Source organism: Pipistrellus kuhlii, unplaced genomic scaffold (assembly GCF_014108245.1).
Source record: "Pipistrellus kuhlii isolate mPipKuh1 unplaced genomic scaffold, mPipKuh1.p scaffold_m20_p_13, whole genome shotgun sequence".
Classification (NCBI taxonomy): domain Eukaryota; kingdom Metazoa; phylum Chordata; class Mammalia; order Chiroptera; family Vespertilionidae; genus Pipistrellus; species Pipistrellus kuhlii.
The window spans coordinates 14,301,640-14,328,300 of record NW_023425438.1 but is presented as its reverse complement, the minus strand read 5'-3'; the positions used below and the strand labels follow the sequence as shown (position 1 = coordinate 14,328,300).

The 26,661-nt window shown below is 54.8% G+C and overlaps 1 protein-coding gene across 3 annotated transcripts in view; it reads left to right on the top strand.

Moving 5' to 3' along the window:
• EFR3B (EFR3 homolog B) overlaps positions 1-26,114 on the top strand; it is a 57,802-nt gene extending 31,688 nt beyond the window's left edge. The window contains exons 5-23 of one of the 3 annotated variants that reach the window (XM_036435038.2): positions 9,221-9,342; positions 10,521-10,670; positions 11,761-11,895; positions 12,322-12,400; positions 13,285-13,390; positions 13,600-13,761; positions 14,198-14,309; positions 14,650-14,701; positions 15,876-16,048; positions 16,731-16,806; positions 17,215-17,376; positions 18,763-18,894; positions 19,492-19,559; positions 20,260-20,387; positions 21,082-21,173; positions 22,523-22,571; positions 23,847-23,953; positions 25,129-25,178; positions 25,803-26,114. In XM_036435038.2, the coding sequence (XP_036290931.1) occupies positions 9,221-9,342; positions 10,521-10,670; positions 11,761-11,895; positions 12,322-12,400; positions 13,285-13,390; positions 13,600-13,761; positions 14,198-14,309; positions 14,650-14,701; positions 15,876-16,048; positions 16,731-16,806; positions 17,215-17,376; positions 18,763-18,894; positions 19,492-19,559; positions 20,260-20,387; positions 21,082-21,173; positions 22,523-22,571; positions 23,847-23,953; positions 25,129-25,178; positions 25,803-25,908 (2,061 nt within the window). In that variant the 3' untranslated portion in view covers positions 25,909-26,114. Of the gene's footprint in view, positions 1-9,220; positions 9,343-10,520; positions 10,671-11,760; positions 11,896-12,321; positions 12,401-13,254; positions 13,391-13,599; positions 13,762-14,197; positions 14,310-14,649; positions 14,702-15,875; positions 16,049-16,730; positions 16,807-17,214; positions 17,377-18,762; positions 18,895-19,491; positions 19,560-20,259; positions 20,388-21,081; positions 21,174-22,522; positions 22,572-23,846; positions 23,954-25,128; positions 25,179-25,802 lie in introns of all 3 variants that reach the window. The other 2 variants (XM_036435037.2, XM_036435036.2) reach the window with 2 other exon arrangements.
• Positions 26,115-26,661: the final 547 nt, after the last annotated feature.

The window sequence follows — 26,661 nt, the reverse complement described above, 5'->3', positions numbered from 1 at the left end:
GGTGGGAGTGGGGGTGGGGGAGGGTGGGACCTCTGGGTCAGCGTCGTGATCCATCCCTATTTATTCTGACCCTAAGTACCGCTCAGTGCTGTCTTAGCATTCCCCCTTTGTGGGAATACAGGTATGTTCAGATTTTTTATTTGACTAAAAATATATGATTTATATTATAAAGTATATAACTATATACCATAGATAGATAAAATAAATTTAAAAAAAATCCCCATATGATTCAGTGGTTTTCGTATCGTCACAAGGCTGTGCAACCATCACCGTGATCGAATGTATTTATCTTTAGACTGACGATGTTTGGACTTTTTTTTAGCAATAGATTTTCCCCTTAAAGAATTTTAAGTGGGGCCCTGAGGAATATAAAAATAGATCGAAAGGGGTGAGAGGGGTGCCTGGGCCATGCTTTGAAATCTAGTCCAGGTCATGCCTCTTTCAAAACCAGAATAAACCGATATCCACGGGACAGAGGTGACAGACGTCACGGGGAAGCAGGAATCGGGGCTTCTGGCTTAGCTCTGCCCTCACCCCGCTGGGTAACCTGGGGAGAGTTATCTGTGGGCCTCGGCATTTCCATGGGTGCGATGAGCAGGTGGAGTGGACCACAGTCTGTAATGCTGGCCTTCGTGCGGCGACTGCTAGACCTGAGAGGTTATGGTTCAGGGAGAGAAGAGCCATCAGATGTGTCGAGAACTGCCAGCTTCCTACATGTGTCTATCCATGCGTGAACATTCTGGTTGCTCTCTTCCACATCTTGCCCTCTCTCCTCTTCCCTCTTCAGGGCAAACTCTCAGCTCTAGGTCTTTGGGCAGCCTGGTGTTAAAAGCTCTGATAATGCAGCTATTTTACAGATCGCACACAGACATGTGTAAGGATTGCCTTCTTAGCATTTCCCTCCTGCCTTTTTGGGGATTTTTATTGCACGGGCCACAACTGCTTTCCTGTTCTATGTAAGTTGATTTAACCAGAAAATAATCTCCCGGTTTCCCTTTTTCACCAAAAGCCACAACCTTTGCCCTTCTCTTCCTTCTGTGAGCCGGGCGCCTTTGACAGATGACACAGACAGTAGCCGAGGGTGAAGTCCTTTGTCAGGTTGCCCTGGCAACTGCGTCAGATACGGCTTCCCTTGTCCTGTTTCAGATAACTATAGTCTGGAAGAGAACATCTGAATGGAAATAAACCAGTCACCCAGAGGCGAGTCCCCATGGGGGACACAGAAGCAGGTGGCCACCAGCTTTTGCTTCCCCTGCAGTGGATCCTGGCCCAGGGTGGGCGTTCTGTAGGTTACAGCCTGGAAAGCCAGGGCCCTGCAGATTCCTAGATTCTCCATCGCAGCGAGTCATTTCACCTGCAAGGCAGCGAGTCAGCTGATAATCACTGTGTGCAGGCAGTGAGGATGATGAAGGACAGGCAACTATAAAAGTCCAGGCAATAGTTACGATAGACGCAGAGTCCAGCTTCAGAGGCACCTGCCTTTGCTGGTATCTCTCACCAGATGCTCTTTCCAGCTCTCTTAAGTCTGCAAGCTTCTCAGACCTTCCCAAGAAGAGCATTCTTTTGCTCCCCATCATTTTATTTGTTTTTTGTTTTTTTATTTTTAAAAACATATTTTATTGATTTTATTTTATTTTATTTTATTTATTTATTTTTTTTTTTACAGAGAGGAAGAGAGGGATAGAGAGTTAAAAACATCAATGAGAGAGAAACCTCGATCAGCTGCCTCTTGCACACCCCCCCTGGGGATGTGCCCGCAACCAAGGTACATGCCCTTGACCGGAATCGAGCCTGGGATCCTTGAGTCCGCAGGCCAACACTCTATCCGCTGAGCCAAACTCGTTTCGGCTCCCCATCATTTTAGAGCTGCCGGCATGCCAGCGCCTGATAAAGTATTAAAAGTTCAGCCTGTGTTTCAGCTGGTGTTCATGGGGGTTCGAGGCTTTGTGGGGGAAGGAGGGCTGCAGGAGCAGGTCTAGGACTCTAGCGAAGCTTGCAACTCTTCACTCGGGTAAAGGGTTTTGCTGCCCGAAAGTTGAAAGAAAGACACAAAGAAGGAGGGGGAAAGAGAAAGAAAGAGAAAAGGGAAAAGAAAAATACAGAGCTCATCTACCATCCGCATTTTGCTGGGATTTCTGCCCGGAAACGGAGGCCCATAAGAAGTCAAATAGGTCTTCTGTGCTTGCACACCCGGGGCATAGATTTAGAGGCCATTTATTCAGCCCTGTGGCGTGTGTTCTCTTCTCCCTGGGCCCCACCCAGTGTGGGGTCCTCTCCCTGGAGCCCGGCCGTGGCCCCAGCCCCCCTGTGGTCAGGCTGACCCGGAGTCACCTCTGCTCCTGCTTTTCCCTCAGACCTGGTTTTGCTGCCTGCATCAGCTCAGAGCACATCCTGTCCTTCTGCAGAGCCTGTCCTCAGAATCCCGCCCCTTCAAGGCCACACCTGGCCAGTGACAGAGGCGCCTGCGCAGCTTGGGAAACCTACCAATCCGCAGGGCTCAGCCACACCTACTCAGCACTGTGGAGGGGGCACCTGGGCGTCTGTTTTCATTTCTCTTGTGGCACTAGCTGCAGTTTTGGGGGCCACTGACCCTTTGCAGTCTTAAACCTGTGCAGGGTTCCTTCCCCTCTTCCTTCCTTCCTTCCTTCCTTCCTTCCTTCCTTCCTTCCTTCCTTCCTTCCTTCCTTCCTTCCTTCCCTCCTACCTATATCCATTATTTCTCTCTCCATGTCTCCACTATTTTGCTTTCTCTGATTCCTTCTCTGAGTTCAAACATACGTTCAAGTGTCTTCCAGTATAAAAATATGAAACAAGCACGGTTTCTCTCAATGATTCTCTTCCTCCCTGTGCCCCTGACATGTCAGTGGCCTCCAGGGCTGGTCCCCCATCCTCCTCTCACTCTCTGTGCCACCCTGGGCCATTCCATCATTTCTCGTGTTTTAGACTGTCCTCTAGAAATTCTGCCGTCTCCAACCTGTGCAGAGACCAGCCCCGCACGTGCAGAGAGCAGCGGGCGGAGGTGGGTCCTCCAGGGCAGTCAGCGAGGACTGACACGGCAGGTCCCCGGCTCGGCTCCAGCCAATGGCGGGGTCGCAGAGCAGAGGCAGCGGGTGCCTCCCTAGCTCTGTGCTTCCCGAGCTGGGGCCTTGGGGGCCTGCCCCTGGGGCTGCTCAGGGCCAGAGGGATTGCTGCTTTCTCCGGCATCAAGGACTGGGCTTTCCAAGATCTCAAAACCTTTGTGCCAAGAAATCTTGAAAGAGGGGAGACATAGTAGGGGTAGAAGGAGAGGACGTCTTTGGTCTCAGAATGGCCTGTGTGGTTGCCAGGGGATTTGCTGGACGAGATCACCTCTGAACGGGCTGCTTCTCCTGTTTCCGGGAGTCACTGGAAACAACAGCCGCTGGGAGAACTGGGCCCGGGTGTGAAAGTCAAACCCCGTGGCTTACCAGATCTGCTTTCCCGGCTAGGATCCTCTTCGGCCATTTTTCCTTACGTAGGCAGGCAGCAGGAAGGCCTGCGGCCGGGACCAGGGGAGAGCTGGGTTCTCAGAGCGCCCATTGGTAGAAGGGAAGGCTGACTCCCGCGTGGAGAGGCTCGGCGAGTGCCCACGGGAGGCCAGCCAGCTCAGCTGCTGTTTTCCAGACCAGGGGAGAGCTGCTTCTGCAATGTCAATATTTGGAGCTTCCCTGTCTTTATTGACCCAGGCCCTCAGTAACTCTCAGCTTTCACACGCTTGCGGCTCCCGCCTGGCTGTGCAGGGGCTGGAGACGTGTTGCAGCAAGCTTTGCACCGTTGGAGTTGGAGCGTATAAAGAGCTGACACTTTGATCTTGAAAGGGTGGCCCCATGGTCTTTGAAGTGTCACATGTTCAGGATTTTCAGTTCGTTGCTAGGGAGACCTTTCTCATCATTGTAATATTTTTTTAAAAAAATAAAAGAAACCAATTATTATTTCACAATCTCATGCATTAGGTAAGTGGCCTTTTCACAAAAGCCATTTGTAAGGTATGAATTAACAATGGTAAGGGTGAGCCCAACCAGGATTGCTCAGAGGTTGAGCGTCAAACTCTGAACCAGGAGTTAACGGTTCAATTCCCAGTCAGGGCACTTGTTTGGGTTGTGGGCTCGATCCCCAGTAGGGGGTGTGCAGGAGGCAGCCGATCATTTATTCTTTCTCATCATTGATGTTTCCATCTCTCTTTCCCTCCCCCTTCTTCTATGAAATCAATAGACATATCTACCTAATAAAAGAACACCATGCTAATTGACTGTAAATTTGAGATACCCACCCACCAATCAGGAGTGCATATGTAAACCAACCCAACAAATTTGCATACTAGGCTGGGGGGTGGGGGGAGGCGGGTAGGGCCAGACTCAGAGAAGGCGCTGCCAGCAGCTAGGGGAAGGAAAGCCCATTCTTGCACAAATCTTCGAGCATCTGGCCTCTAGTATTTAAATAAAATGGTAAGGGGAAACAGACAGAAAATTCTTGCATGTAAAAAAATAGTGACCAGCGGCACAGGTGCGTGGGCCCAGTGAGAACCCATGAGGTGTTGACCGTAAGCCAAAAATGCACTGGGGTGGGAGAGGGGAGGGGGCTATACCTGTTGGTGGGATGGGCTGGTGATACCAAGTCTGTGGGGCAGCTGGTCTTGTTAACCCCATTTAATAGGTGGGGGCTGAGGCACAGGGAGCCCAGGGAACTTGGCCCAGATCAGCTCCCCAGTAAGTGGAGGAGCTGGGGCTCAGAAATGGAGTTTGGCTCCAGAGGCCTTCTCATGACCCTAACACTGCACCGCCCATTCCGAGAGGGGCGAAGGCCTTCCTCCCTGCGGGAGACCTTAGAGACTCGCCCCCATGGCAGCCGGGTCTGGGCACGTTTCCCAAGTGGGCTTCCACAGCGGGTGCGGTCCCGGGACCAGAGCCCCCATGAAGCGCCCCGATTTCACCCTCTGAGCCACGAGCACCAGAGTTTCTATCTGGCCCCCTCCTGTCGGCGTGGGAGACTCAGGAGCAGCGTGGGACAGGCTCTTCCGCAGTTGCCCCCACGGGGACACCGCAGGCACCTGGGCTGGTGTGTCCGTCCCGCTGGTCCCTCAGGCTCAGAGAAGGGATGCTCCTCCTGTCAGGCTATCACACCCGGGTTTCTAAGGATGCTCAGAGATCCTGGTGCCAAGCAAGGTGCCTGTTTTATTAGCTAGCCCTGGTGCCCCCATCACATAATCAGCGGGGCCTGCACCCTCTCTCTAGCATCAAGTGCGGTCTCCGCACTAGATTGTAATGAGGACGAGTCCTTCCCACCCTGTTCACCACGTGACCTTCAGTCCTCGAAGGTCAGGTTCATGGCCTCGCCTTCCAGCTCCCCTGCTCGCTGTCAGCTCCGGAGCCTCCGCTCCCACTGTCCGGAGCCAGTCCACTGAGGGGCGGCTGGGACTCCTCCTCCCTGAATGTGCTGCCCGCACGGTCCACACCGCCCCTCTGGGCTCCTCCCCTGGGGTTGCCTGTCTGGGGCGGTCTGTGCCGGTGGCATGGGAAGAAAGGAAAGGGTCACGCTTCCCGGAGCTGCTGGAGCCGGCCACAACCAACCACTGTCCCTCTGTCCTCCGCAGCACTGCTCCTGAGCGTCCCTCAGCGCCAGGCAGTGCCAGTGCCGCTCTTTTAACCCCTCGCTTAACCCTGGCAGCCTCCCATGGCATCAGTCCTAGCGTCCCCATGTCACAGATGAGGGAACAGAGGCTCAGAGGTTACACGGAGGCCTACAGTCGCACAGATGACAAGATGCAGAGCAGTGTCTGGTCGTGGGCCCAGCAGACGGAGCGGGAGCACAACTATTCAAGTAGTAGAACCGTTCCGTCAAAATCAAAGTTTGAGAAGACTCAGAAGGTCCTGGGGGGGAAAGAGTACCCAGAGTAAAGACCCAGGGACGCAGAGGGTCCCAGGGGAGACGAAGGAGGGTCTCTCCAGGGAGGTGAGCAGCTGTGAGGGGCCCAGTCTAGAAAAGGCCCCCACGGACTTGGAGAAGGAATCCCACGCGGGTTTTCCACCTTCATTAACTTTGTGGCTGCCACTGGATTTTCCATTTTAAAAACAGGTTGCAATCTCAGTTCTAACCTTGCAGCCAGGGGCGGGGGCGGGGGGGGGGGGGTCATAGTCAGAACATTGAGCAGCCTGGACAGCACAGATAACAGCCCATTAGACAGCACAGATAACAGCTGTGTCAGAACACACCAGGCAGGACCTGCTCCAGCCGCCTGGCCGGCCACGCCCCTCACGCTGCAGGGCACCTCGACAGTGAAGGGGGACTGGATGGCACATTCCATAGAGAGAGAGATGGGTTCAGAGAAGCCGCAGGGTGCGGGGAGGAGGCTAAGGGAGAGGGAGGAGGCCAGGTGGCCTGTGGGGGACCCTGCAGTGTCTCTCCGATGTGGGCCTCGGACCGTCAGGCCGCCCACCCGTTTCCTGGGACTTTACTAAAGGGTAATCCCCGAGCCTTGTCCAAGACGGACAGCATGTCTGGGGGCTCAAATGTGGGTGCTTACTAAGCAACCCCCCCCCCACCCACACACACACACACATACACACACACTCAGCTGTACCGTAGGGTTTGGAAACAAACACCCGCACCCCTTTGGCCCCCTTAATAGGACCAAACTAAGGCCATCCCCTGTGGCTTCTTCATCCTCCGCTTGCTCTTCCCTGACGGTACTCCCCACCCCTCCAGTCAGGCTGAGGCACTGGCGGGAGCAGAGCACAGGAACCAGAGCCGGGAGGTTTGCAGGATGAGCTGCACCAAGGCTGAGGCCTGGGTGCTGATTCCTCAGGGGCCCCCGAGCAGGTTTGCAGGCCTCGATCTCTTTGTAAAATGAGAATAATAAGCCCAGCTCTCTCTTTTAGCATCCTTTTAAGAAATAAAAGAGACGGCGTACGTAAAAGGCTCAGGGCAGCACCTGCTCTACCTGCGCTTCTCAGCTTTCACGGCTGCTGGACCACGAAGCTCGGTCACTCCGTCCCCTGACCTGCACCCGAGTCCCCGCTGTCGCCGCATGTCAGGGACACAGTCTTGGGAGGCTTGTTTCTCCCTCATGCTCAGTGGCCTCCTTTGCCTAAGCCTCGTTATAATTGTTCTCAAGTGGCGTGCACTTTTGCGTACACACACGTAGTCAGTCTTATTTTAAGCTGCCCCGTCATGTGTGAAGGGAATTCGGCACAAGGGAGAGCATCCAGGGCCTCAGCGAATGAAGAGCCGGCTGCTCATCTCCCATTGAGGGCGGGAGGGAGAACCAAAGTCCCCCCACAGGCCCCCCGCCTACAGGTCCCCCGTCTGCAGCCGGAACCCTCACAGCGGCACGTGCCCTGCGAGGGGGCAGACGCCCTGCCCAAGCCCGGCCTCAGCGGCGAGGACAGCGGCCTGGGAACATCCTGTTCATGGTTAAGAGCAGCCGCGCGCCCAAATTTAGCTTCAGACAAACTTAGCCTCAGCCTCCTATCAGCACGCGGCTGTGTTCTAGCCGTAGGGGGCTCAGGAAGGTCAGGGAGCCCAGGGCTGACTCTACTGTTGTCTCTAGAGCTCCCGAACTTGTGTCTAATCAGCGATCTTGTGGTCACACGGGCTACCACTGTGCCTCTTCCCCACGGCCACACGCCACGCGAGCCGCGCCATTCAGATTTACTGCTCACAGCGGGCTATTTGCTTGCAAATACGTGTGTGCAGTTTTAGCTGTCACGTGGAAGACAAGGTCGCCTCATCAGCTTTGCATGTTGCGATAGTATGTCAGCGGGAAACAAAGGTATATTTACTGTTGCAAAAGCAAAAATGATAATAATTAGGGCTTCTGGAAATTGAGAATTTCATCCCGAAAACACTTCTTAGCAACGTTTAAGTAGTTAAAGAGGGAACTAGATGGACAATGCTGAATACTGTGAGAGCACACCAGCTAGCTGAGTTTAGGATAATAGTGATCAGAGGGTTGGAAATTTCAGAACCTCCCGCTCGCCCCCCACCACCCACGACCTTCAGGGAGAAAAGCGGGGCTGGACATTGAGCTCAATCACCAGTAGCCAATGACTTAATCAGTTAATCAGTTGTGTTACACAATGAAGCCTCCATGAAACCCAGAGGTCGGGGTTCGGAGAACCTCTGGGTTGAATTCGGGGGGGATGCAGAGGTATCGGTAGGGAAGCTCCTCCCCTTCCCACACAGCTGCCCCCGTCCCCCAATCTCTTCCATCTGGCTGTGCTTGAGTTGTATCTTTCTATACTCAACTGGCAATCAATAGTAAAAGGCTTCCCTGAGCACGGGGAGCCACTATAGCAAGTGAATCAAGCCTGAGGAGGGGGTTGAGGGAAACTCGCGTCTCTAGCCGGTCAGTCAGAAGCACAGGTGGCAGCCCGGACGTGCCCCTGGGTCCGAGGGGGGCAGTCTTAGAGGACTGAACCCTCGGCCCTGGGTCTGATGTGCCTTCTGGAGTCTGGAGCATGGCTAGTCAATGCTGTGGAAACCACACCCTCCCCACACATGCTGAAGTTGGTACTAGAATGATCTCAACTGAATATCCTTTCTGAACCCACAAAAAATGCTGTAGCAATTAAGTAATGCAAGTCAGAATAATGGAGGGTATCTTGTATCTCATCTTTTGAGAGTTGTTTGCACTCCTGAATTTACAACAACACATAAAACAGCCTATGAGGATTATATTTAATTTTTTAATAATTGGATTCCACTTAGTCTGTGATTCTTGCTTCTCTATGGGGCTCAGTGGAAATCAAGTCCCCTTTTGGGCTTGCAAATGTGCAGCAAGCGAAAGCGATTACACTTTTTAATCAAATGTCAGATGTTCTTGTCTTCCAGGGTGCACTCTAGGGCCGAGCTACGTGCTCCGATGAGGGCTTTCCCCGTCGGCGTTAGTCCTCGCAGCCTCTCAGCCTGTGGGTGGGCCTGGTGCGGTTCTGGGGTCACAGGAAGCCAGGGGCTCCCCTTCACTTTGGCTGCCCTCCCATCCCCGGCTCCCCCAGGCCTGCTGTGTAGACAGGGGCTGCGAGCAGGACTTGGAGCTCAGTGTGCTATGGGAGGCGGACCGGAGCCGGGTCGGGGACGGGTGTGTCCGGGGTGTGGGTGTCCCCTGGCTTCAGTGCAGCAGGGCCCCGGGGCCACCAAGTCCCAGAGTGCCACGGCGGGGAGCACGGGGTCACCTCTCCCTGCTCCTCTCTCTCCACCCTGGCAGTTTGTGAAGTTTGCCAACATCGAGGAGGACACCCCATCCTACCACCGGAGCTACGACTTCTTTGTGTCCCGCTTCAGTGAAATGTGCCACTCCAGCCACGATGACCTGGAAATCAAGACCAAGTGAGCAGCCAAGGCGAGGGGGCGAGGAGGGGAGGGGGTGTGGAGCGGAGGGGGCGAGAGGGGGGCGGGGGGGGGGCGTGCGCAGTTGATGGTGGAAGTGTGGACGGGTCTTACAGGTCCCCAGCCCGTGGGTGTCCGATTCCTCTGGGTGTTTGCCTGGCTCAGACGTTCTGGGGAGGAGGGAGCACCTGGTGGGACGTGGGAGGGCAGCGGGCAGTGCTGGGGGACCCGCGCTTTCTGAGGGAACAGCCTCCGGGGCAGGAAACTGGGTGGATGTGAGATAACGGTCCTGGGAGGCCAACTTGAGAGCCAGTGGCAGACATACACCCCCGGGCGCTCTTGTACATCCATTTATGCACCCAGAAATATCCCACTCACTATTACCCATTCAAACATCCACCCACCAACCCAGAGCCAAGTCCTCCCATTGGCCCATCCCACTGCCCCCGGCTTCTCCTCTCTCCCCCCCGTGCGCTCCCCTCCGGCCACGAGGCCTCCCCTTCAGCGTGCCCCAGGGCCTGGCACAGTCTGTCCCTGCCCCGAGTGCTTCCCCTGTGGATCCGCACGGCTCCCTCCACCACGTTCAAGCCTGGGCCCAGAGGTGCCCTTGTCAACGACACCTTCCCCGAACTTCCCCCCACCTTCCCCGTCTCCCTCACCCTGCTCTGCTTTATTCTGCCCCGGTCCTCATCCTCTTCAGAGGTGTTTCTTCATTTACTCACGGTGTTTCTATTCATTGTGTGACTCTCCCCGCTAGAATGTCAGCCATGAGAGCCTGGTACCCCAGGGCGCCTCCCTCGGGTCCCCCCTCCTCACTCCTAAGTTGCTCAGAGCCCTGCATTTGGCCTCCTAGTTCTTTGCAGCACCGTGAGCTCCTGTGTTTTGGGCTCAAGCCGGAACAAACCCAGCTGAGAACGAAAGAGAGGGCCCCTGAAGCCAGTGCCGCCTCAGGGCTGAGCCTGGGTGGTACCCGGGCAAAGGCGGCCAGAGAGCATGGCCTCCTGGGCTGGTGCCCACCGGCGCGAGGAGCCGGCCAGGAGCCCGGGTCCCGGGAAGAGCAGAAGGCTCCATCCTGCCTTCTGGTGGATGAATGCACCCCTAACCCTGCCCTCACACAGAAGCTGGACGTCCCAGGGTTTGAGGGCTCCAGGGCCCCGTCTGACCCTCTTTTCTTACAGGATCCGGATGTCCGGCATCAAAGGGCTGCAAGGGGTGGTGAGGAAGACGGTGAATGATGAGCTGCAGGCCAACATCTGGGACCCACAGCACATGGACAAGATTGTCCCGTCGCTGCTCTTCAACCTGCAGCACGTCGAAGAGGCCGAGAGGTAAGCAGGCGAGGCTGGAGTTCCGACAGCAGACCGTGGGCCCTCCCAGCTGCTGGGGAGCCGCAGGGCGTGGGCTAGCTCTGAGTGCAGGGACCTGGGCTCTGTGGCCTGTTCTTCAGCGAGTCCAGGGCCAGCTTTCTGCAGTCCGCTGTACCCCGTAAGGACTGTGTTTATGAAGGCAGGATGGTAGAGGTGCTGGGCTCCCTGGGGTGCTGGGCTCCTTGTTTGGTCAGAACCAAGAACCAAGACTCAGGAACCTCTTCCCTCTGGAAGCGGCAGGCCAAGGAGGTTTTAAAAGGCCTTGTGTGCTCCACTTCCTGAGGACTTTCCCTCCTGACCTTCCTTCCCCCCTCACATCCTAATGTGATTTCAGGCCCTTAGAACAGGCCTGCTTGACCAGACAGTCCCCGACCTGGCATTCATCCTGTCCCCACCCCCTCCGCTTCCTCTCTGTGAAGTGGGGCGCAGGGGAAGGTTCACGTCCCTGTCCACCTTGGCTGAGGGTATTGGGTCCCTCACTTTCTGTCTGTTGAGCCTGTCCTGCTAGTCCGGCAGGCAAAGTCAGCGTGCCCTCTGGTGGCTGTGTCTGGAGTCACACCTCCACTGACAAGATGGGCCTGTGGTCTCAGGGCCCCGAGTCCTGGGGATCCTTCTGTCCAGGTTGGACCCACCCTCTGAGCATTTCTCCCCTCCCCTTCTCCTCTCTCTTCTCCTCGCTCCCGGTTTTCTTTTGCTTTCCGCTGTTCTGCCCACCTCTCTTCGTATCACACATCTTTTTGCCTTCTGAAGCCTCAGGGCATGGAGATCCTCATGGCCGCCTCACCAGGCCCCTGGTGCTCAGGGTGCCTGTCCTCCGGACAGAGGCACAAAAGCCTCCTCCCTTCTCCCACCGTCTGCCTCCACTCCAGGTGCCTTTACCCCATATAGCTTCTGAGCCGTGACATCTCCCCTGTGACCTCCGTCCAATCCCTGCTTATCCTGCTGTGCCACCTCTTGCCCAGATGCAGCACAGCATCCCAGCACAAACACACACAGCCTGGCACCAGCTTTGCCTCCCACCCTTCACCCACGAGGCTGTGTGTTCCCACAGCCGGTCCCCCTCGCCCCTCCAAGCGCCAGAGAAGGAAAAGGAGAACCCGGCGGAGCTGGCTGAGAGGTGCCTTCGGGAACTGCTGGGCCGAGCTGCCTTTGGCAACATCAAAAACGCCATCAAGCCTGTTCTCATGTGAGTCCTACGGCGCCCCCTCCCCCGACCCTCCCAAGCGAACAGTTTCGGGGTCCAGGCCTTTAAGGAGGCGATACGGTTGTGGTGCTGTGGCCACGTCAGTCCCTTCTCTGTGCCTGTGTCTGCTTCACTGGGACAACGGAAGCTACCACGCAGTGGCCAGGGGCAGTTTTGGGGAGAGGCGTTGGTGGGAGGGGCCCCGAAGCTGAGGGAAAATGCCCGGTTAACTCCTAAAGCCATGGCTGCAGAGCCCTGTTCCCTGACCCCCTTCCAGCCCTGAGGTTGGGACCGCCCCGGATCTTCCCTTCTCTCACCCAGAGCTCCGTGAGGGCTGGGCCTCTAGGGGGGTCCCTCTCCCCCAGCTCCTCTCTCCTCCTCAGCATCACTCTGCATGTCACAGCTGTCCCCATATTTTCTCCCTCGCAGCCACCTGGATAACCATTCTCTGTGGGAACCCAAGGTGTTCGCCATCCGCTGCTTTAAGATCATCATGTATTCCATTCAGGTACGGCTTGGCCCCGGCCTGGGGACTTCGGGGGCAGGAAGTGCGCCTGTAGACAAAGCCAGCTCCCAAACCGGTCCTGCTGAGCCTCGCTGTGGAGAGTGGCCAGTTTAGTTTTATGTCTGACCCATCACAGACCAATACTTTGTAAAGTACCATTTTTTAAAATCCATAGAAAATGTAAATGGAAAATCCGTGAGAAGTACAAGCCCATTCGCCAGGCTTGGCTGCCATGGCATTGTCCAATGGCTTATGAAATGCTGGCTCTCCGTTTCTGTACTTATCTCAGCATAAACGGGCCCCAGGCAGCCCTAGCCGGTTTGGCTCAGTGGGTACAGCATCGGCCTGCGGACTGAAGGGTCCCAAGCTTGATTCTGGGCAAGAACACATACCCGGGTTGCGGGCTTGATCCCCAGTGTGGGGCGCACAGGAGGAAGCCAGTCAATGATTCTCTCTCATTGATGTTTCTACCTCTCCCTCTCTCTTCCTCTCTGGAATCAATAAAAATAAACGGTCACCAGGCCACGGGTCACACTTTGAGCTAGGCCATGTGGCCTCCTGTGCCCTTACCAATGAGACATGGGGGGTTGAAAAGGAAGACAATGTTCTAAAATGGACTTCTGCCCCATTTGGAGTGAAAGGGCCCAGGAAAAGCATGAACATCCAGGCCTTCCCTGGGTTGGGCATGGCTCCTTGTTGGACCAAGGGGGAGGGGCTCAGGGAAAGGAACCTGTGAGTGTGTGAGTGTGTGTGTGTGTGTGTGTGTGTGTCCCGCCTTTGGGTCCCAGTCGGGGGCTGCCCTGGCTCAGAAGCCACAGGGGGTGCTATTGGGGACCAGCCCGTCTTCCTCCCCCCAGCCGCAGCACTCCCACCTGGTTATCCAGCAGCTCCTGGGCCACCTGGATGCCAACAGCCGCAGCGCGGCCACCGTGCGGGCGGGCATCGTGGAGGTCCTGTCGGAGGCCGCCGTCATCGCCGCCACGGGCTCCGTGGGTAAGGCGGCCCGGAGGGGAGCGGGGGTGGGGACCCTCCGGGACCAAGAACTGCCCTTAGCGGGAGCTGCCCCTTCCAGGAAAGGGCAAGGCGCCTGGGGAGGTGTCAGAGCGGGAGGCTGGGGCAGAGGACGCCCCTGGCTGCAGGGGCAGCGCAAGGGAGGAGGAAGGGGGGCCCGCCCTGAATGCTGGGGTCCCACCCTGGCGCAGGGCCCACGGTGCTGGAGATGTTCAACACCCTCCTGAGGCAGCTGCGGCTCAGCATCGACTACGCCCTGACCGGGAGCTACGACGGGGCCATCACCTTGGGCCCCAAGATCATCAAGGAGAACGAGGAGCGCATGTTCCAGGAGGCCGTCATCAAGACCACAGGTGTGGCCCAGAGGGGCGTGGCCGGTGGGGGCGTGGTCGTGGGTGGGGCGTGGCCTGGAGGGCGTGGCCAGAGATGGCACCCACGGGGCCTTCAGTCCAGGCCATTGCAGGACTGTCATCCCTTCCAGAAAGGGCAAGGCACCTCCGGGAGGTGTCAGAGCCTGTGTTCCCTCGGGCACCCAGCAGAGCAGCTGGTGGCAGAGCCTCGGTGGGCACCCGGGGCTGCTGCCCTGGCCCAGGGCCCAGGTTCTCCATCCCAGAGAGACCTTAGCCTCCGGCTCTGGATTAAGCAGAGGAACTGGAGCCTGGACGAGTCCTCTGGAATTATCTAGGTTGGTCCTCTGGGTCTGAATCGCCCCCCAGAGAAGCAGCAGAAAGGCTGAGCTGAGAGGCTCCGGCAGCTGCTGGCCTCTGCTCCACCACCTCTCTCCCGCAGGCTCCTTTGCCAGCACGCTGCCCACGTATCAGCGCTCGGAGGTGATCCTCTTCATCATGAGCAAGGTCCCGCTGCCCTCTCTCCATCACCCCGTGGAGATGGGGAGGACCGGGTAGGTCCACCACGCACGCCCTCCTCCCGCTCTCTCCTTCCTGGTTCTGCCCTCGCGTCTCTCATTCTGCTCTCAGACCCCTCCGGAGCCTTTAGGGGGGCCCCTGGGTCCCACAGCAGTTACTCAGGCTGCCACCCTCCCTCCCCAGTAACTGCCTCCCGCCTTGCGGGGAGCCATTCACTCCCCGTCTGCTTCTTGGCTCTGAAGTCACCATCCTGGGTAACTCAGCACATAAGCCTCTTGGCGAATCTAATCATGAGGGAGAGGGAGAATATGCAGGCGCGTGTGGGGTCCTCACCCAGATCACAGCCTGGTGAGCGTGTGTGTCTCTGCTCCACAGGGAGAACCGGAACCGGCTGACCCAGATCATGCTGCTGAAATCCCTCCTTCAGGTGAGCCTCTGCGGCCCCTTCCTGCTCGGCCTCTGCGGGAGGCAGCGCCTTCCCAGGCCCAGGGTCGGCTCCAGCTGTGCAGGCTGCAGGTGCACAAGCATGTCTGTGCGAAGGGCTGAGGGGCCTGACGCCAGCCCGTGTCCCTCTCACCAGCCTGCTGGGCGCACACAGAGCTGGGCCGTCCGAGCAGGCATGCGGTGTCTAATTTTCATGCAGGTTCCTCATCAGCTACTGATAGCACTGCCGCTCCACATGGTCTTCGTACTGAGATGGAATCTGCTGGTTTCCGCCCCTTCCCCCTCCAATGACCTGCTCAGGTCCTTCCCACGGTTCCCTCCTGGTTTCCCCCTCAGACTCCCAGACACAGGCTTTTTGTTTGTTTGCTTGCTTGCTTTATATTCCTCTTTTTGCACCTTTGCAGCAATCACTGGGTCTAGAGACTCGTTGTTCTCAAACGCTGTTCCCATGGCCAACTTGTTGAACGGTAGAGATTCTGTAAAGATTCTGAGCCATCGGACTGCCTGGGGTCCTGACTCTGTGCCTGTAACAGTCTCCTTGTGCACAGCCCTGGCCTAAACTCCGGACATCTCCCAACTGCACGATTCTCCCAGTTGCTTTATCTCCATCTCTCCTCACCTCTCATAAACACAACCACTAGAATCTTCTGGAAATGCTGTTCCCCACATGCTGCCTCTTGTTACAGTGTAGGTCTCAGTTTCCAGTTGAGGTACGTCTAGATTTCACACAGGCATACCTTGGAGGGATTGCGGGTTCGGTTCCAGACCACGGCAATAAAGACTGGGACTGTCCACCCTCCTACTAAGCCTTGTATTCACGGTGAATTTCAACATGAGTTCCAAGCTTCCTGACTCCTGCTCCCCTCAGTGCTCATCCCTTGCTTGCCTTTAACCACTTAAAGTTCCTGCACACGGTCCCCACCAACCACATGTCTGCTGAGCTGAGCTGAGGAGGTTGTCTCGGATGTTGGTTTGTTCAAAAAAGTTGCCTAAGGCATCCAGGGTCCAGGGTGGTCTGGACTGGGGGACCTGGCCTGGGAGATGCCCGGAGAGGGTGAATGCCACAGACCCACCCTTTGCTGGCTGCTCCTCTGCCTCCTCACTGTACCTGAGAGGACCAGCGTCCCTAAGCACGGCCGTCCTGGGCTCCCTTGCAGGTGTCCCTAGGTTTCCAGTGCAGCAATATGATGTCAGCCCTGCCCAGCAACTTTCTTGACCGCCTTCTGTCCACCGCCCTCATGGATGACCCAGAGATCCGTCTCTTCGTTCTAGAGATTCTCATCAGTTTTATTGATCGTCATGGCAACCGCCCCAAGTTCTCTTCCATCAGGTGAACTTGGGGCCTCCTCCCCTGTAGCTATGTGATGGGAGAAGACTCCCGATAGGGCCACACATGCAGATAGGAAGACAGCTCAGAGACTCAGCGTGTGTATCTGCTCCACCAGGGAACCGATCACAGACATTGACCCTGGGGCCCCATGAGGGGAAGAGTGACTGAAAGAACACTTGATTTGGGGGAGATAGGGGATGGATTGGAGATTTGGGAGATAAATAGCACCTACTAAAGGGAGTTTTCAGATGGGGAGGAAAAGAATAATCTAGGTCAATATTTAAGAAAAGGGGCCTTAGCCGGTTTGGCTCAGTGGATAGAGCGTCAGCCTGGGAACTGAAAGTCCCAGGTTTGATTCCGGTCAAGGGCCCATGCCTGGGTTATGGGCTTGATCCTCAGTGGAGGACTTCCAGGAGGTAGCGGAACCATGATTCTCAATTATCATGGATGTTTCTATCTCTCCCTCTTCCTTCCTTTCTGAAATCAATAAAAATCTAAAAAAATAAAATAAAATTCTTTTTAAAGAAAAGGGGACAGGATCTAGAGAACGTGGTAGAAAGCAGAGAATGGGTTAGGACCAGGGCTAGTACAACTCACGACATCGGATGAAGCCCAGTGACACCACATGAGCTCTGACTGGCCTCACACATGGGCTAAGGTGGCCCCTCCTGTCCCCTTCCAGCACCCTCAGTGACATCTGTGTCCTGAAGCTGAAAGTGGATAAGTGCTCCCGACAGGACACCGTCTTCATGAAGAAGGTTAGCACATGTTACCTCAAGATGCCGTGAATCCCCGCAGGCCAGGCCCTGGGACCCTGGCCTCCGGTCCCCCAGTCCCTGCTGATCCCTGCTCCCGGAGCCGGCCTCCTCCCTCTCTGTGTAGGCAGGATGAGCAGCCAGCCCTCGGGGGTCAGCCCTCGGGCCATACTCATCACAAGGCCAGTGGCTGTGTTCTGCTCCTGAGACAATTTGGGCGGCAGCTGTTGTTGCTGGTTTGACTGGACCCTAAACACGCACTCCTGCATGTGCACCGGGCGTTCTCTCCCTGGGGGTGGAAGTGGGGTAGACACAGCTTTCCCACTTTCTTCAGATTAGTTTGTCTATTCTTGCTCCTCCTGCCCCGGTCTGCCCCGGCGGCCTTGCCCACACCCCTGTCCCCATCTCCAGCACTCCCAGCAGCTCTACAGACACATCTACCTGAGCTGTAAGGAGGAAACGAACACACAGCAGCACTACGAGGCAATCTACGGCTTGCTGGCGCTCATCAGCATCGAGCTGGCCAACGAGGAGGTGGTGGTAGACCTCATCCGCCTGGTGCTGGCTATTCAGGTGGGTCATGGGGGTCGGGGTTGGGGATGGGGGGTGGGAAGGACCTGTTGTGACCAAGCACTGATTAGAGTGCTGGATAGCAACTACTTAATTGTTTTGAAGCTGGGAATACTGTGCTGGTTGGCCATTCCTCCATGAAGACCACCAGCCGTAGCCCTGTAGGTGAACCATGAAGAATGTGTACCCCATGGCTTCGGCCCATTCTCAGGCTAAAGGAGACCCAGGGAACAGCTCGTTAGCCCTCAGCATTTCAAGCCTCTTGAAGAGTCTGAATGGGACTCCAAGGATTGCCAACGGGGTGCTTGTAAGCCCTGAGTGATTCCAAAGCAAATCATCTGGTCCACAAATTTGCTTCTGAATCACCTCAAGCGTTTATGAAAAATACGTGTTTCCAGTTTTGTCCTGAGCCTGGGGCCGGTGGACTCTTCGGCAGGCAGCATGACACTACATTGGGCTTTAGACTTTCCAGGTCTGCCTGGGTGGAAGTACACTCTCGGCACTGGGATATGCCCTTCAGATCTCAAAGATCAGTGGTCGGCAAACTCATTAGTCAACAGAGCCAAATATCAACAGTACGACGATTGAAATTTCTTTTGAGAGCCAAATTTTTTAAACTTAAACTATATAGGTAGGTACATTGCTATTAACTTAATTAAGGTACTCCCAAGCTGGCCCTTGCTAAAAACTCAAGGGGCCAAAGAGCCGCATGTGGCTTGAGAGCCTCAGTTTGCCGACCACTGTCAAAGATAAGGGTCTCCAGGAGCCTGAAGCTAGGTGGGCGAGCCTAGAAATTCAGTGGTGGCCAATCTTGGCCACCTGCTTGATAGTACTAAACCCTGCAAGGCCAACCTAGATGCTATGATTGTCTTCCTTCTGGAATTTGAGATACCTTTATATCCCAATCCCCTGGTACAAGCATGTCAAACTCGCGGCCCACGGGCCACATGCCTCCTTTATTTGGCCCGTGTTAGCCTTTGAGTTTGACAAGCTTGCCCTAATAACTCCCACAACTTTCCCAATTTAACATGTGAACCCAATGTAGCAAGCCACTCCTGTCCTCCAAGCACCAGGCAAGGTCTTTGCTGAAGTAAGCAGCGTCCTAGAGGTGAGCTTAATGCTGAGGGTTTGGATAGTCAGTCACAAAAGCTGGAACTGCCACGTGGGGGTTGAGGTCCTCGCCTCTCGTGGATTGTTCTAGGGAGCATTCACTTCGGCTGTCGTAAGGATGGCTCCTGACTGCCAGGGAATGAGGAGGCAGATGCTGAAAGAAGCTCAGTCTAGAGCAGGGGGCCATCTCCCTATGGCTGTGGGGAGGTTGGGCAGAAGGTGGGGCACCAGCATAGTTTGTCAGTTAAAAGCTGCAAACACCCCTCGGTGTCACCACAGGACTTGGCCCAGGTCAACGAAGAGAACCTGCCCGTGTACAACCGCTGCTCCCTCTATGCACTGTGCGCGGCCTACCTGAACCTCATCAGCCAGCTGACCACAGTGCCTGCCTTCTGCCAGCACATCCATGAGGTTGGTGTCCTCACGACCCTGAGGTGTCCTTGTGGCTGCGAGAACTCAGGAAGCCCTCAACTTGGGGTTTTCCCAGAACTTTTCCTTAATTGCATGAGCCCTGTGCTTAGTCATCCTCTTCATTAAAAATAGCAGCATCTTTGCTTACTCGCCTCCCCCACACACTTGCCTGCCAACTATCCTCCCACTTCTCACCATCTTAATAGCTTTCACCTTCCTTGTCAAAAATCTGCAAAGGATACCGAGGGAGACTCAATGTGTTTGCAATGCACCAGGGTTTGGGAACGGCGTGACCTATGCTTGGTTTTCCAGGTTTAAGGAGAAACCAGGAACAGGTCACAGAAGCAAGAAAGAACAGTCTCTTGGGAGCTAAATCCCGGGATTGGAATTTGGAGGACACTTAATGCATATGTGTCAGGGGGCAGAGCTTGAGCTGTGGTCTAAGTTTCTCCCTCAGAAGCCGCTGTAGGGCGCCTTGCCACCGATTTGCAGGAGGGAGGAAACACTGAGTGGGCGGGAGCTCTGTCTTTGGCTTGTGCGGAGCTCCCTCTCGCTGCAGCACCCGGCTCTGACCTTGTGATTCCTCCCAAACTCCAGGTGATAGAGACCAGGAAGAAAGAGGCTCCGTACATGCTGCCTGAGGATGTGTTTGTGGAGAAGCCCAGGTGAGGAGGGTACACGGTCCAGGAAGTCAAAGGCAGTTGGTTTAAGAAGGTGGGCTGTCAGGGGCAGGGGCTGAGGCCTCTGTGGGCTTTAGGGCTGAAAGTAGAACCTGCCCGTGGCCCATGGGTCTTGGGTCAAGTGTGACAGGCATGTGACCATAATATACACCTTGAGCCATCTTGATGTGGCCCATGGGGGAGGAATCCTAGAGCAATTGTTCCAGAAAAGACACTGCCATCAATCCAAGTGACATTGTCAGACTGATGTCACTTCAGCATCAGAGGAACGCAAGGAAAGGATATTCTGGTGGGGGAAGGGGGAGAATGTCCAACACCAGGGATGGCTTTATCAATTGTGGCCATCCACACAGCAGATGACTGCTAGCCCATTTACAATGGTTTCAAAGAGTAGCTAATGTAATATATTCGCTATAGAAGAGGTACATGAAATATGAAATAGATCACAGAACAGGTATGGGGGTATGTGTGTTGTGTGTGTTGTGTGTGGGGGAGGGGGAGGTGGTGGGTGTACATGTATGTGACCGAAGGATTCTGCTCACTGAAGGTTAGTGGGACAATGGGTGATTTTTCCCCCATTTGCATCTCTGTCATTTGGTATAATGAATGTTGCCTTTATAATAAGCTATTAGGAAATCATTCTTGTTACCCACGGCTCCCGCCTCTACCCTCCCTTGTTGTCCAGGCTGTCTCAGGATCTTGATGGAGTGGTGATTGAGTTCCTCTTCCTCCAGAGCAAGATCAGTGAAGTCCTGGGGGGCAGTGGCTACAATTCAGACAGGCTCTCCCTGCCCTACATCCCTCAGCTGACAGGTATGAGCTCTGCTCAAGGACCCCCAGGCCTGCCTCTGGCTGGTCATGGCCAGGTAAGGGCCTGAGTGTAAGGGACTTGCGTCACCTTCCATGGCACCGTGGATGTCACACAAGAGCTGAAAGGCACAGTGGAGGTCTATGGTGAGATTCTCTGGATTTCCCCACCTCTCCTCCTCAGTGCAGGGTCCTTAGAAGTAACTGGCCCACAAGACAGCCTGGCTTGTAGATGGGAGAGGCCCCACACATGGGCTACAGAGATCCAGTTCTCTGTCACCGACTTCCATTTCCTTGACTCTAAAATAGGCATATTAACAATACTTGCCTTAGAGGGTTGGTGTGAAAAGTACATAAAATAATGAAGGCAAATGCGCGTAGCAAATGCTACACAAATGACAGCCATTAGTGCTATGAGCAGATGACGCTTGCACAAGTTGAGATATGCTTTCTGGTCATAAGAAGCTTCTTTGTGCTCATCAAGGATTTCAAAATCTTAGTCCTGAAGAGCAGAACTCACCATCCTAAAATGGGCAGAGAAGGCTCAGCTGTAAAATCCAGCTGTAGACTCCACATGCCCTGAGCCCTCAGAGGACGTGGGTCAGGCAAAGCAGAAGGCATGGGAGATGATGCCAGGGGCGTGATCCTGGCTCGCTTCCTGACGGCTAGGAATCTAGCTTCTGGCTTCTCCTTTTCCCAGATGAGGATCGCTTGTCCAAGAGGAAGAGCATTGGAGAAACCATTTCCCTGCAGGTGGAGGTGGAATCTAGGAACAGCCCTGAGAGGGAGGAGGTGAGTGTCTCCCCCATACACTGTCCTGGGGAAGCCCAGCATCCCCAGGGAGGGCACCTGCTCCTGCCTTCTATGCTGTCAAACACTCCATGTTCCAAGCTCCCCTAACTGCACAACACAGTTAAGATTGCACAGAAAGTAAGTTTCTCAGGGAAGTCCATAGACTTCCTACTGTCATCCCATAGGCCACAGACATTTCCATCTGGAGGAAATCATCTGTATCCACCTTCCTCCCTACTGCACTCCCACGAGGATGTCATAAAAATCGTTCTTGGAAGGCTTGTTGGTTGTCATTTCCATTCACGGTGGAGACAAACAAGCTCCATATTGGAAATCGAAAGGCTCAATAGGAGAGATCAGGGTGAGACGCACCCATTACGGTGCTCTTTAAAGAGAAGGCTGCAGCTGAAAGACCTCCCTCCCATCTTTTCTTGAGGGCTGTGAATGTCTAGTCTCTGTACAACGGCATATGTGCTATCTCCCCTGCCATTGTGTCTTCTACCTCAGGAAATAAAGCAGATGTGCCCATGAGAAAGGGAGAATAAAGGAATTATAGTGGAAATACCAAATTTACTTCTCAAGCGGGAAAGACATGGGGGAGGGAGAGAGAGTGAGGACTCAGACAGGAAGACCTGCGGAGTTGGGGCAGGGACAGTTTCTACCCATTAGGGCTGGTGTGGCCAGGACAGCATGGACACTTAGTCTTTCCCCAAGGAGCAAGGGGAAGTCACTGGGGACGAGATCAAGCCTCCCTGTCACCATGCGCTCAACCTTCAGTTACTGGGGGAGACCTCCAGTCCTGGGCTTTTCAGAGCTTATCTAGAACCTTCCCCTGGAAGGAAGGAGGCCAATTGGAGAAGTGAAATGAGGTTGAACCAGGTCCTTCCAGCTCTACAAGACCGGGAATCTCAGAAACGTTAGAACGGGAGCATGAGTTGGATGCTACTCCCCACCCATATCCCATAAGTCCTCAAACATGTTATTCAGTTCTTGTAATTGACATTTAAGATTAACTGCCATCTGCAGTTATCATCTCTTCCAATATTTTCTGTTCGGTGTCTGAAGATTGTTTTTTATTATTAGTATACAGTGTTTTCTTCCCACTGGGCTTAATGGGACAAGTCAGGGGGTGGAGGGGGGAGAGTGGGTTCTTTTAGTGGAGACTCTAATGAGGAATTAGCCTCCCCACCCCATGTCACTACACCTGGAGAGCTTCCAGAGACCCTGGTGAGGAGGTGAGTGTGCTGAGGGAGTTTCTTCTCATTGGGACAGTCTTGAGAAATGAAGGGGCTGCCTCCTCCGATCCCTTCCCCACTCCACCTATGTAACACTTGTCCCCTCTCCCACAGCGAGTACCAGCAGAGGAGATCACCTATGAGACGCTAAAGAAGGCCATTGGTAAGTGGGAGGCCCCCAGGGAGTGGGTGAGAGGGGAGGGCAGAGCTGGGTCTTACTTGCAAGCAAGTGTGTGTGTGCAGCCCCATCTGCTGTCCTCTGATACAGCACAGACTTGAGGACAGACATTGTGGCTTCCTCTGAACTCATCCCAACTGCCAAAGCCGCAGTGGGAAGCCCTTCTCTCATGAGGGATCAGCAGGGTGGCCCTGTGTATCTTAGGTCAGACAACCCTTTTTCCTCTCACTGCTGCCTTCAAGGTAATCCACTGAGGGTTACAGGCAGTCAGGTAAAAAGCAGTTATGTATAAAGACTTCAACTGCTGTTTGTTAGAATGTGATACAAAAGAACAAGTTGACCAATGACATATATTAAGATCAAATCATATTAATATTTATTTAATAATGGCAACAGATTTCTAAAATATTTTTATTGATTTCAAAGAGGAAGGGAGAGGAAGAGAGAGATAGAAACGTCAATGATGAGAGAATAATTGATTGGCTGCCTCTTGCATGCCCCCTACTGGGGATCGAGCCTGCAACCCAGCCATGTGCCCTGATGAGGGAATTGAACTGTGACCTCCTGGTTCATGGGTCCACGCTCAACCACTGAGCGATACCAGCAGGCAGCAATAGATTTTAAAACGTAGTATTATGTCTTCTGTCTGAAGTACTCCAAATGAGAACATTTTCTGAATGCTGATGACAAATTGTCTTCAAATGCCAGACCTTTTTATTTTTGATGTCATTAATGGTACTCCTGAACGTACACACTGCCTTCTTTCACAGCGAATGATGGGCATATTGAGATCCCTCCCCTTTTTTTTCTAACTCATTTTGGATACCAAGAGGATTATGCCGACACCCAAACAGCTTCATACCGCTCTGCCACACGGGTTCTGGGCTGGCTTTTGTGGTCTGTCTGGCCTTTCCGTTGTTGATGTCCCTTTTCAAACCCTCCTTAGAGCACTTTCTACTCCGGGGACTTCCCATTAAGAGTCCTGGTGGCAGTGCAGTTACGTGGGGCTTTCGAAGCTCCGCTTCAGGGTCTGCTCAGCTGGTTCTCAAACCCTCACCCAAGGAAGGTTGCTGAGCCCTCCAGAAAGGTCTAGACCTGCTGGGGCCACGTGATGGCACCACACCCTCCAGGGCCCCGCACCCAGCGCACCGGCTGAGGGGGAGCCGGAGCTGCGGGCACGGACGGAGCTCCCGGGAGGAGTCCGCCCAGCTCCATGTCAGGGGGGCAGGCCGTGCGGGCTGACCGCACTCTGTGCCCCAGTGGACAGTGTGGCGGTGGAGGAGCAGGAGCGTGAACGGCGGCGGCAGGTGGTGGAGAAGTTCCAGAAGGCGCCCTTCGAGGAGATTGCTGCCCACTGCGGGGCCCGGGTGAGTGAGCACACAGGGGCGAGCCCTCAGGGCCCAAGGGTCCAGGGCAGGACGGAGTTGCTAGATCTTGGCACTTTAGTCACCCAGAAATTAGGGTTTAGATGCCAGCAACACCCTGGCCCTACACTGTTTCCCCATGAACCTAAAGACTCGGCTATTGGCCATACCGGCCTCCAGACCTCGCATGTTTCACGTAAGAAAGAAGTCCTGACCTCAGGAGCTCCCGCATCAGACAGACAGGCTATAACAATTACCACCATAATGGCAAGTGTGTACATAGCACTCTCTCTGCAAGATGCACCGGATCATCTCACACCTGCTAGTGTATTTCATTCTCATGCCTACTCTGCGAGTTGGTGGCAGTATGACCGTCACATGACGGAGTGATGGGGAAGGAGCTCATGGGGAAGGAAAGATGGCCAGTGTTGCGACAGGACCCTGCAGGCAGCGGGGGTGAACGGCTGGCCTGGGAAAGGTCTGAGAGAGGGGGCCCCAGACAAGGGGAAAGAAGGGCTCGTGTCTGTACTTAAGGGAAGAGCACAAACTCTTCTTGAGATTGATTTAACTCATACTTTATTGGACTTTTTCCTCTCAATAAAAACATGTCTTTTTATTATATATTATGCACACACACACATATATATTTCCAATTATTGTGATACTATATATAATAATATATAGATACATGTAAGTATAATGTCGATTTGGGGGGCCTCTATTATCCTGATCTCTTGTCCATTTCATGAGCTCGGAGTTGGGGCCCAGGTACAGAACGGGTGCACAGCTCCCTCACACAATCAGAGCCAGAAGGGACTAGAGGGCGCACCTTCCCTAAACCCCAATTATGCACACCTGCTCCTTTGGAGTTAAGAGCTGGAACCAGCTCTGAGCCTCCTGACTCCATGCCCAGCAGGTGCTCCCGTCACACGTGGAGGAGCTAACGGTCCTTCAGGAACCGCCTGCTGAAGTCCTCCTGGTGCTCCCGGTCTCTGTGCTGCCCCAGCAGGCCATGGCCGGCGGCTCTGCCTGACCTGAACCCGCAGCCGGGGTCCACCACCCCCTCCTGAGGCCACACTGCCTGGACCTCCAGAGCGCACTCCGGGCAGGTGGGCTCAGGACCGCCCGCAGCTGTCGGTGCGGGAATCCCCGCTGACTCTCTCTCCGTTTGTGTTTAGGCGTCCCTGCTGCAGAGCAAACTCAACCAGATCTTCGAAATCACCATCCGGTAAGTGGCAGCCTAGCCCGGGGACCCCTGCCTCTGTGGCCCAGTGTGGGCGCCCTCCTCCTGAGCCTTCCTCTCACTGTCTTCAGCCCTCCTCTCCCAGCCTCTGTCTCCAGGGCTGGGGTCAGCCACCAAATCTCCCCACAAAGGAAGTCGAGACTAGAGAGGAAAAGAGACGGCTCAGTGAACCCTGGGAAAGAGTCAGGGTCCTTGTTTCCCAGGCTGAGACTTTACTTTCTAAAGCAACATTGTCACTGTAGAGCCTGCGTGGAGCTGTTGTAGATTCTAGAACAGTGGCCGGCAAACTGTGGCTCTTTGGCCCCTTGAGTTTTTAGCAAAGGCCAGCTTAGGAGTACCCTAATTGAGTTAATAACAATGTACCTACCTATATAGTTTAAGTTTTAAAAATTTGGCTCTTAAAATAAATTTCATTCATTGTACTGTTGACATTTGGCTCTGTTGACTAATGAGTTTGCCGACCACTGTTCTGGAACAACTTGAAACCTGGGAACCCAGTGACAAAGGCTCTGGTCCCTGTTCAAGGAGAAACACAAACCAGCTGCTCTGTTTGGTTGCATGGGGTGGGCCTGCTCCTCATCCCTCTCTCCTCCGTGTGCTCCTGCCCAGGCCCCCGCCCAGCCCGTCAGGAACCATCACCGCAGCCTACGGCCAGCCTCAGAACCACTCCATCCCCGTCTACGAGATGAAGTTTCCAGACCTGTGTGTATACTGAGTTCCAAGAGGCGGAGCTGCTTGGAGGGGTGGAGCTGCTCACCCTCACACTCCACCCCTACCACGTTGCAAGTCTAACAGGGATCTCAGCAAAGGTCACCTCCCCAGCTAGGCAAGGTAGAGCCCCAGGCCCTCCCCGCTTCCCCTGTGTCTCCCCTGAGGGGTTGACTACCTGCCCTTCTAGGACCAATAAGCCTCTCAACTGTACCCTTTAGTCTCCTTTGTGTCAGCGAGGGGCCAAGAATGGGGGGAGGGGGGTGCTGAGGTCCTGCAGCTCCTGGTGGTGTGGAGGTGCAGCAAGTGTAAGGCTTTGATGCTGGGGGTGGGAGAGGGCACAGCTGCCATCCCCCCAGGAAGAGACTGGATGGAGCCACCATTGGTCAAAGGACCCTGTAGACAGCAATCTAGAGAAAGCCCTAGGAAGAGCTGGAAGCTGGGGGACATTCTCCTCAGAGCATCCCCACTCAGAGGACCCCAGCTCTGTCCCAAGGCCCTCAGGTCTCCTGTGGCTCTTCCACTCCTCCCCCCCCCCCCCCCCCTGCCCCACTCACCCTGCCAGCTTCTCTTAGTGACTGAGGGGAGTGGAGGGTTGGGGGAGGGGGGCGGCACTAGGAAGGGATGGTGGTGGTGGGAGGAGCACTTTGGGACTCAAAGATGTCAGATGTCAACGAGTTGTGAATGTTTCGTTGAGGAAAGAAGGACCCAGCACCTGATACTGGAATGACTTTTTTCACTCTTTGGATAAAGTCCGGAC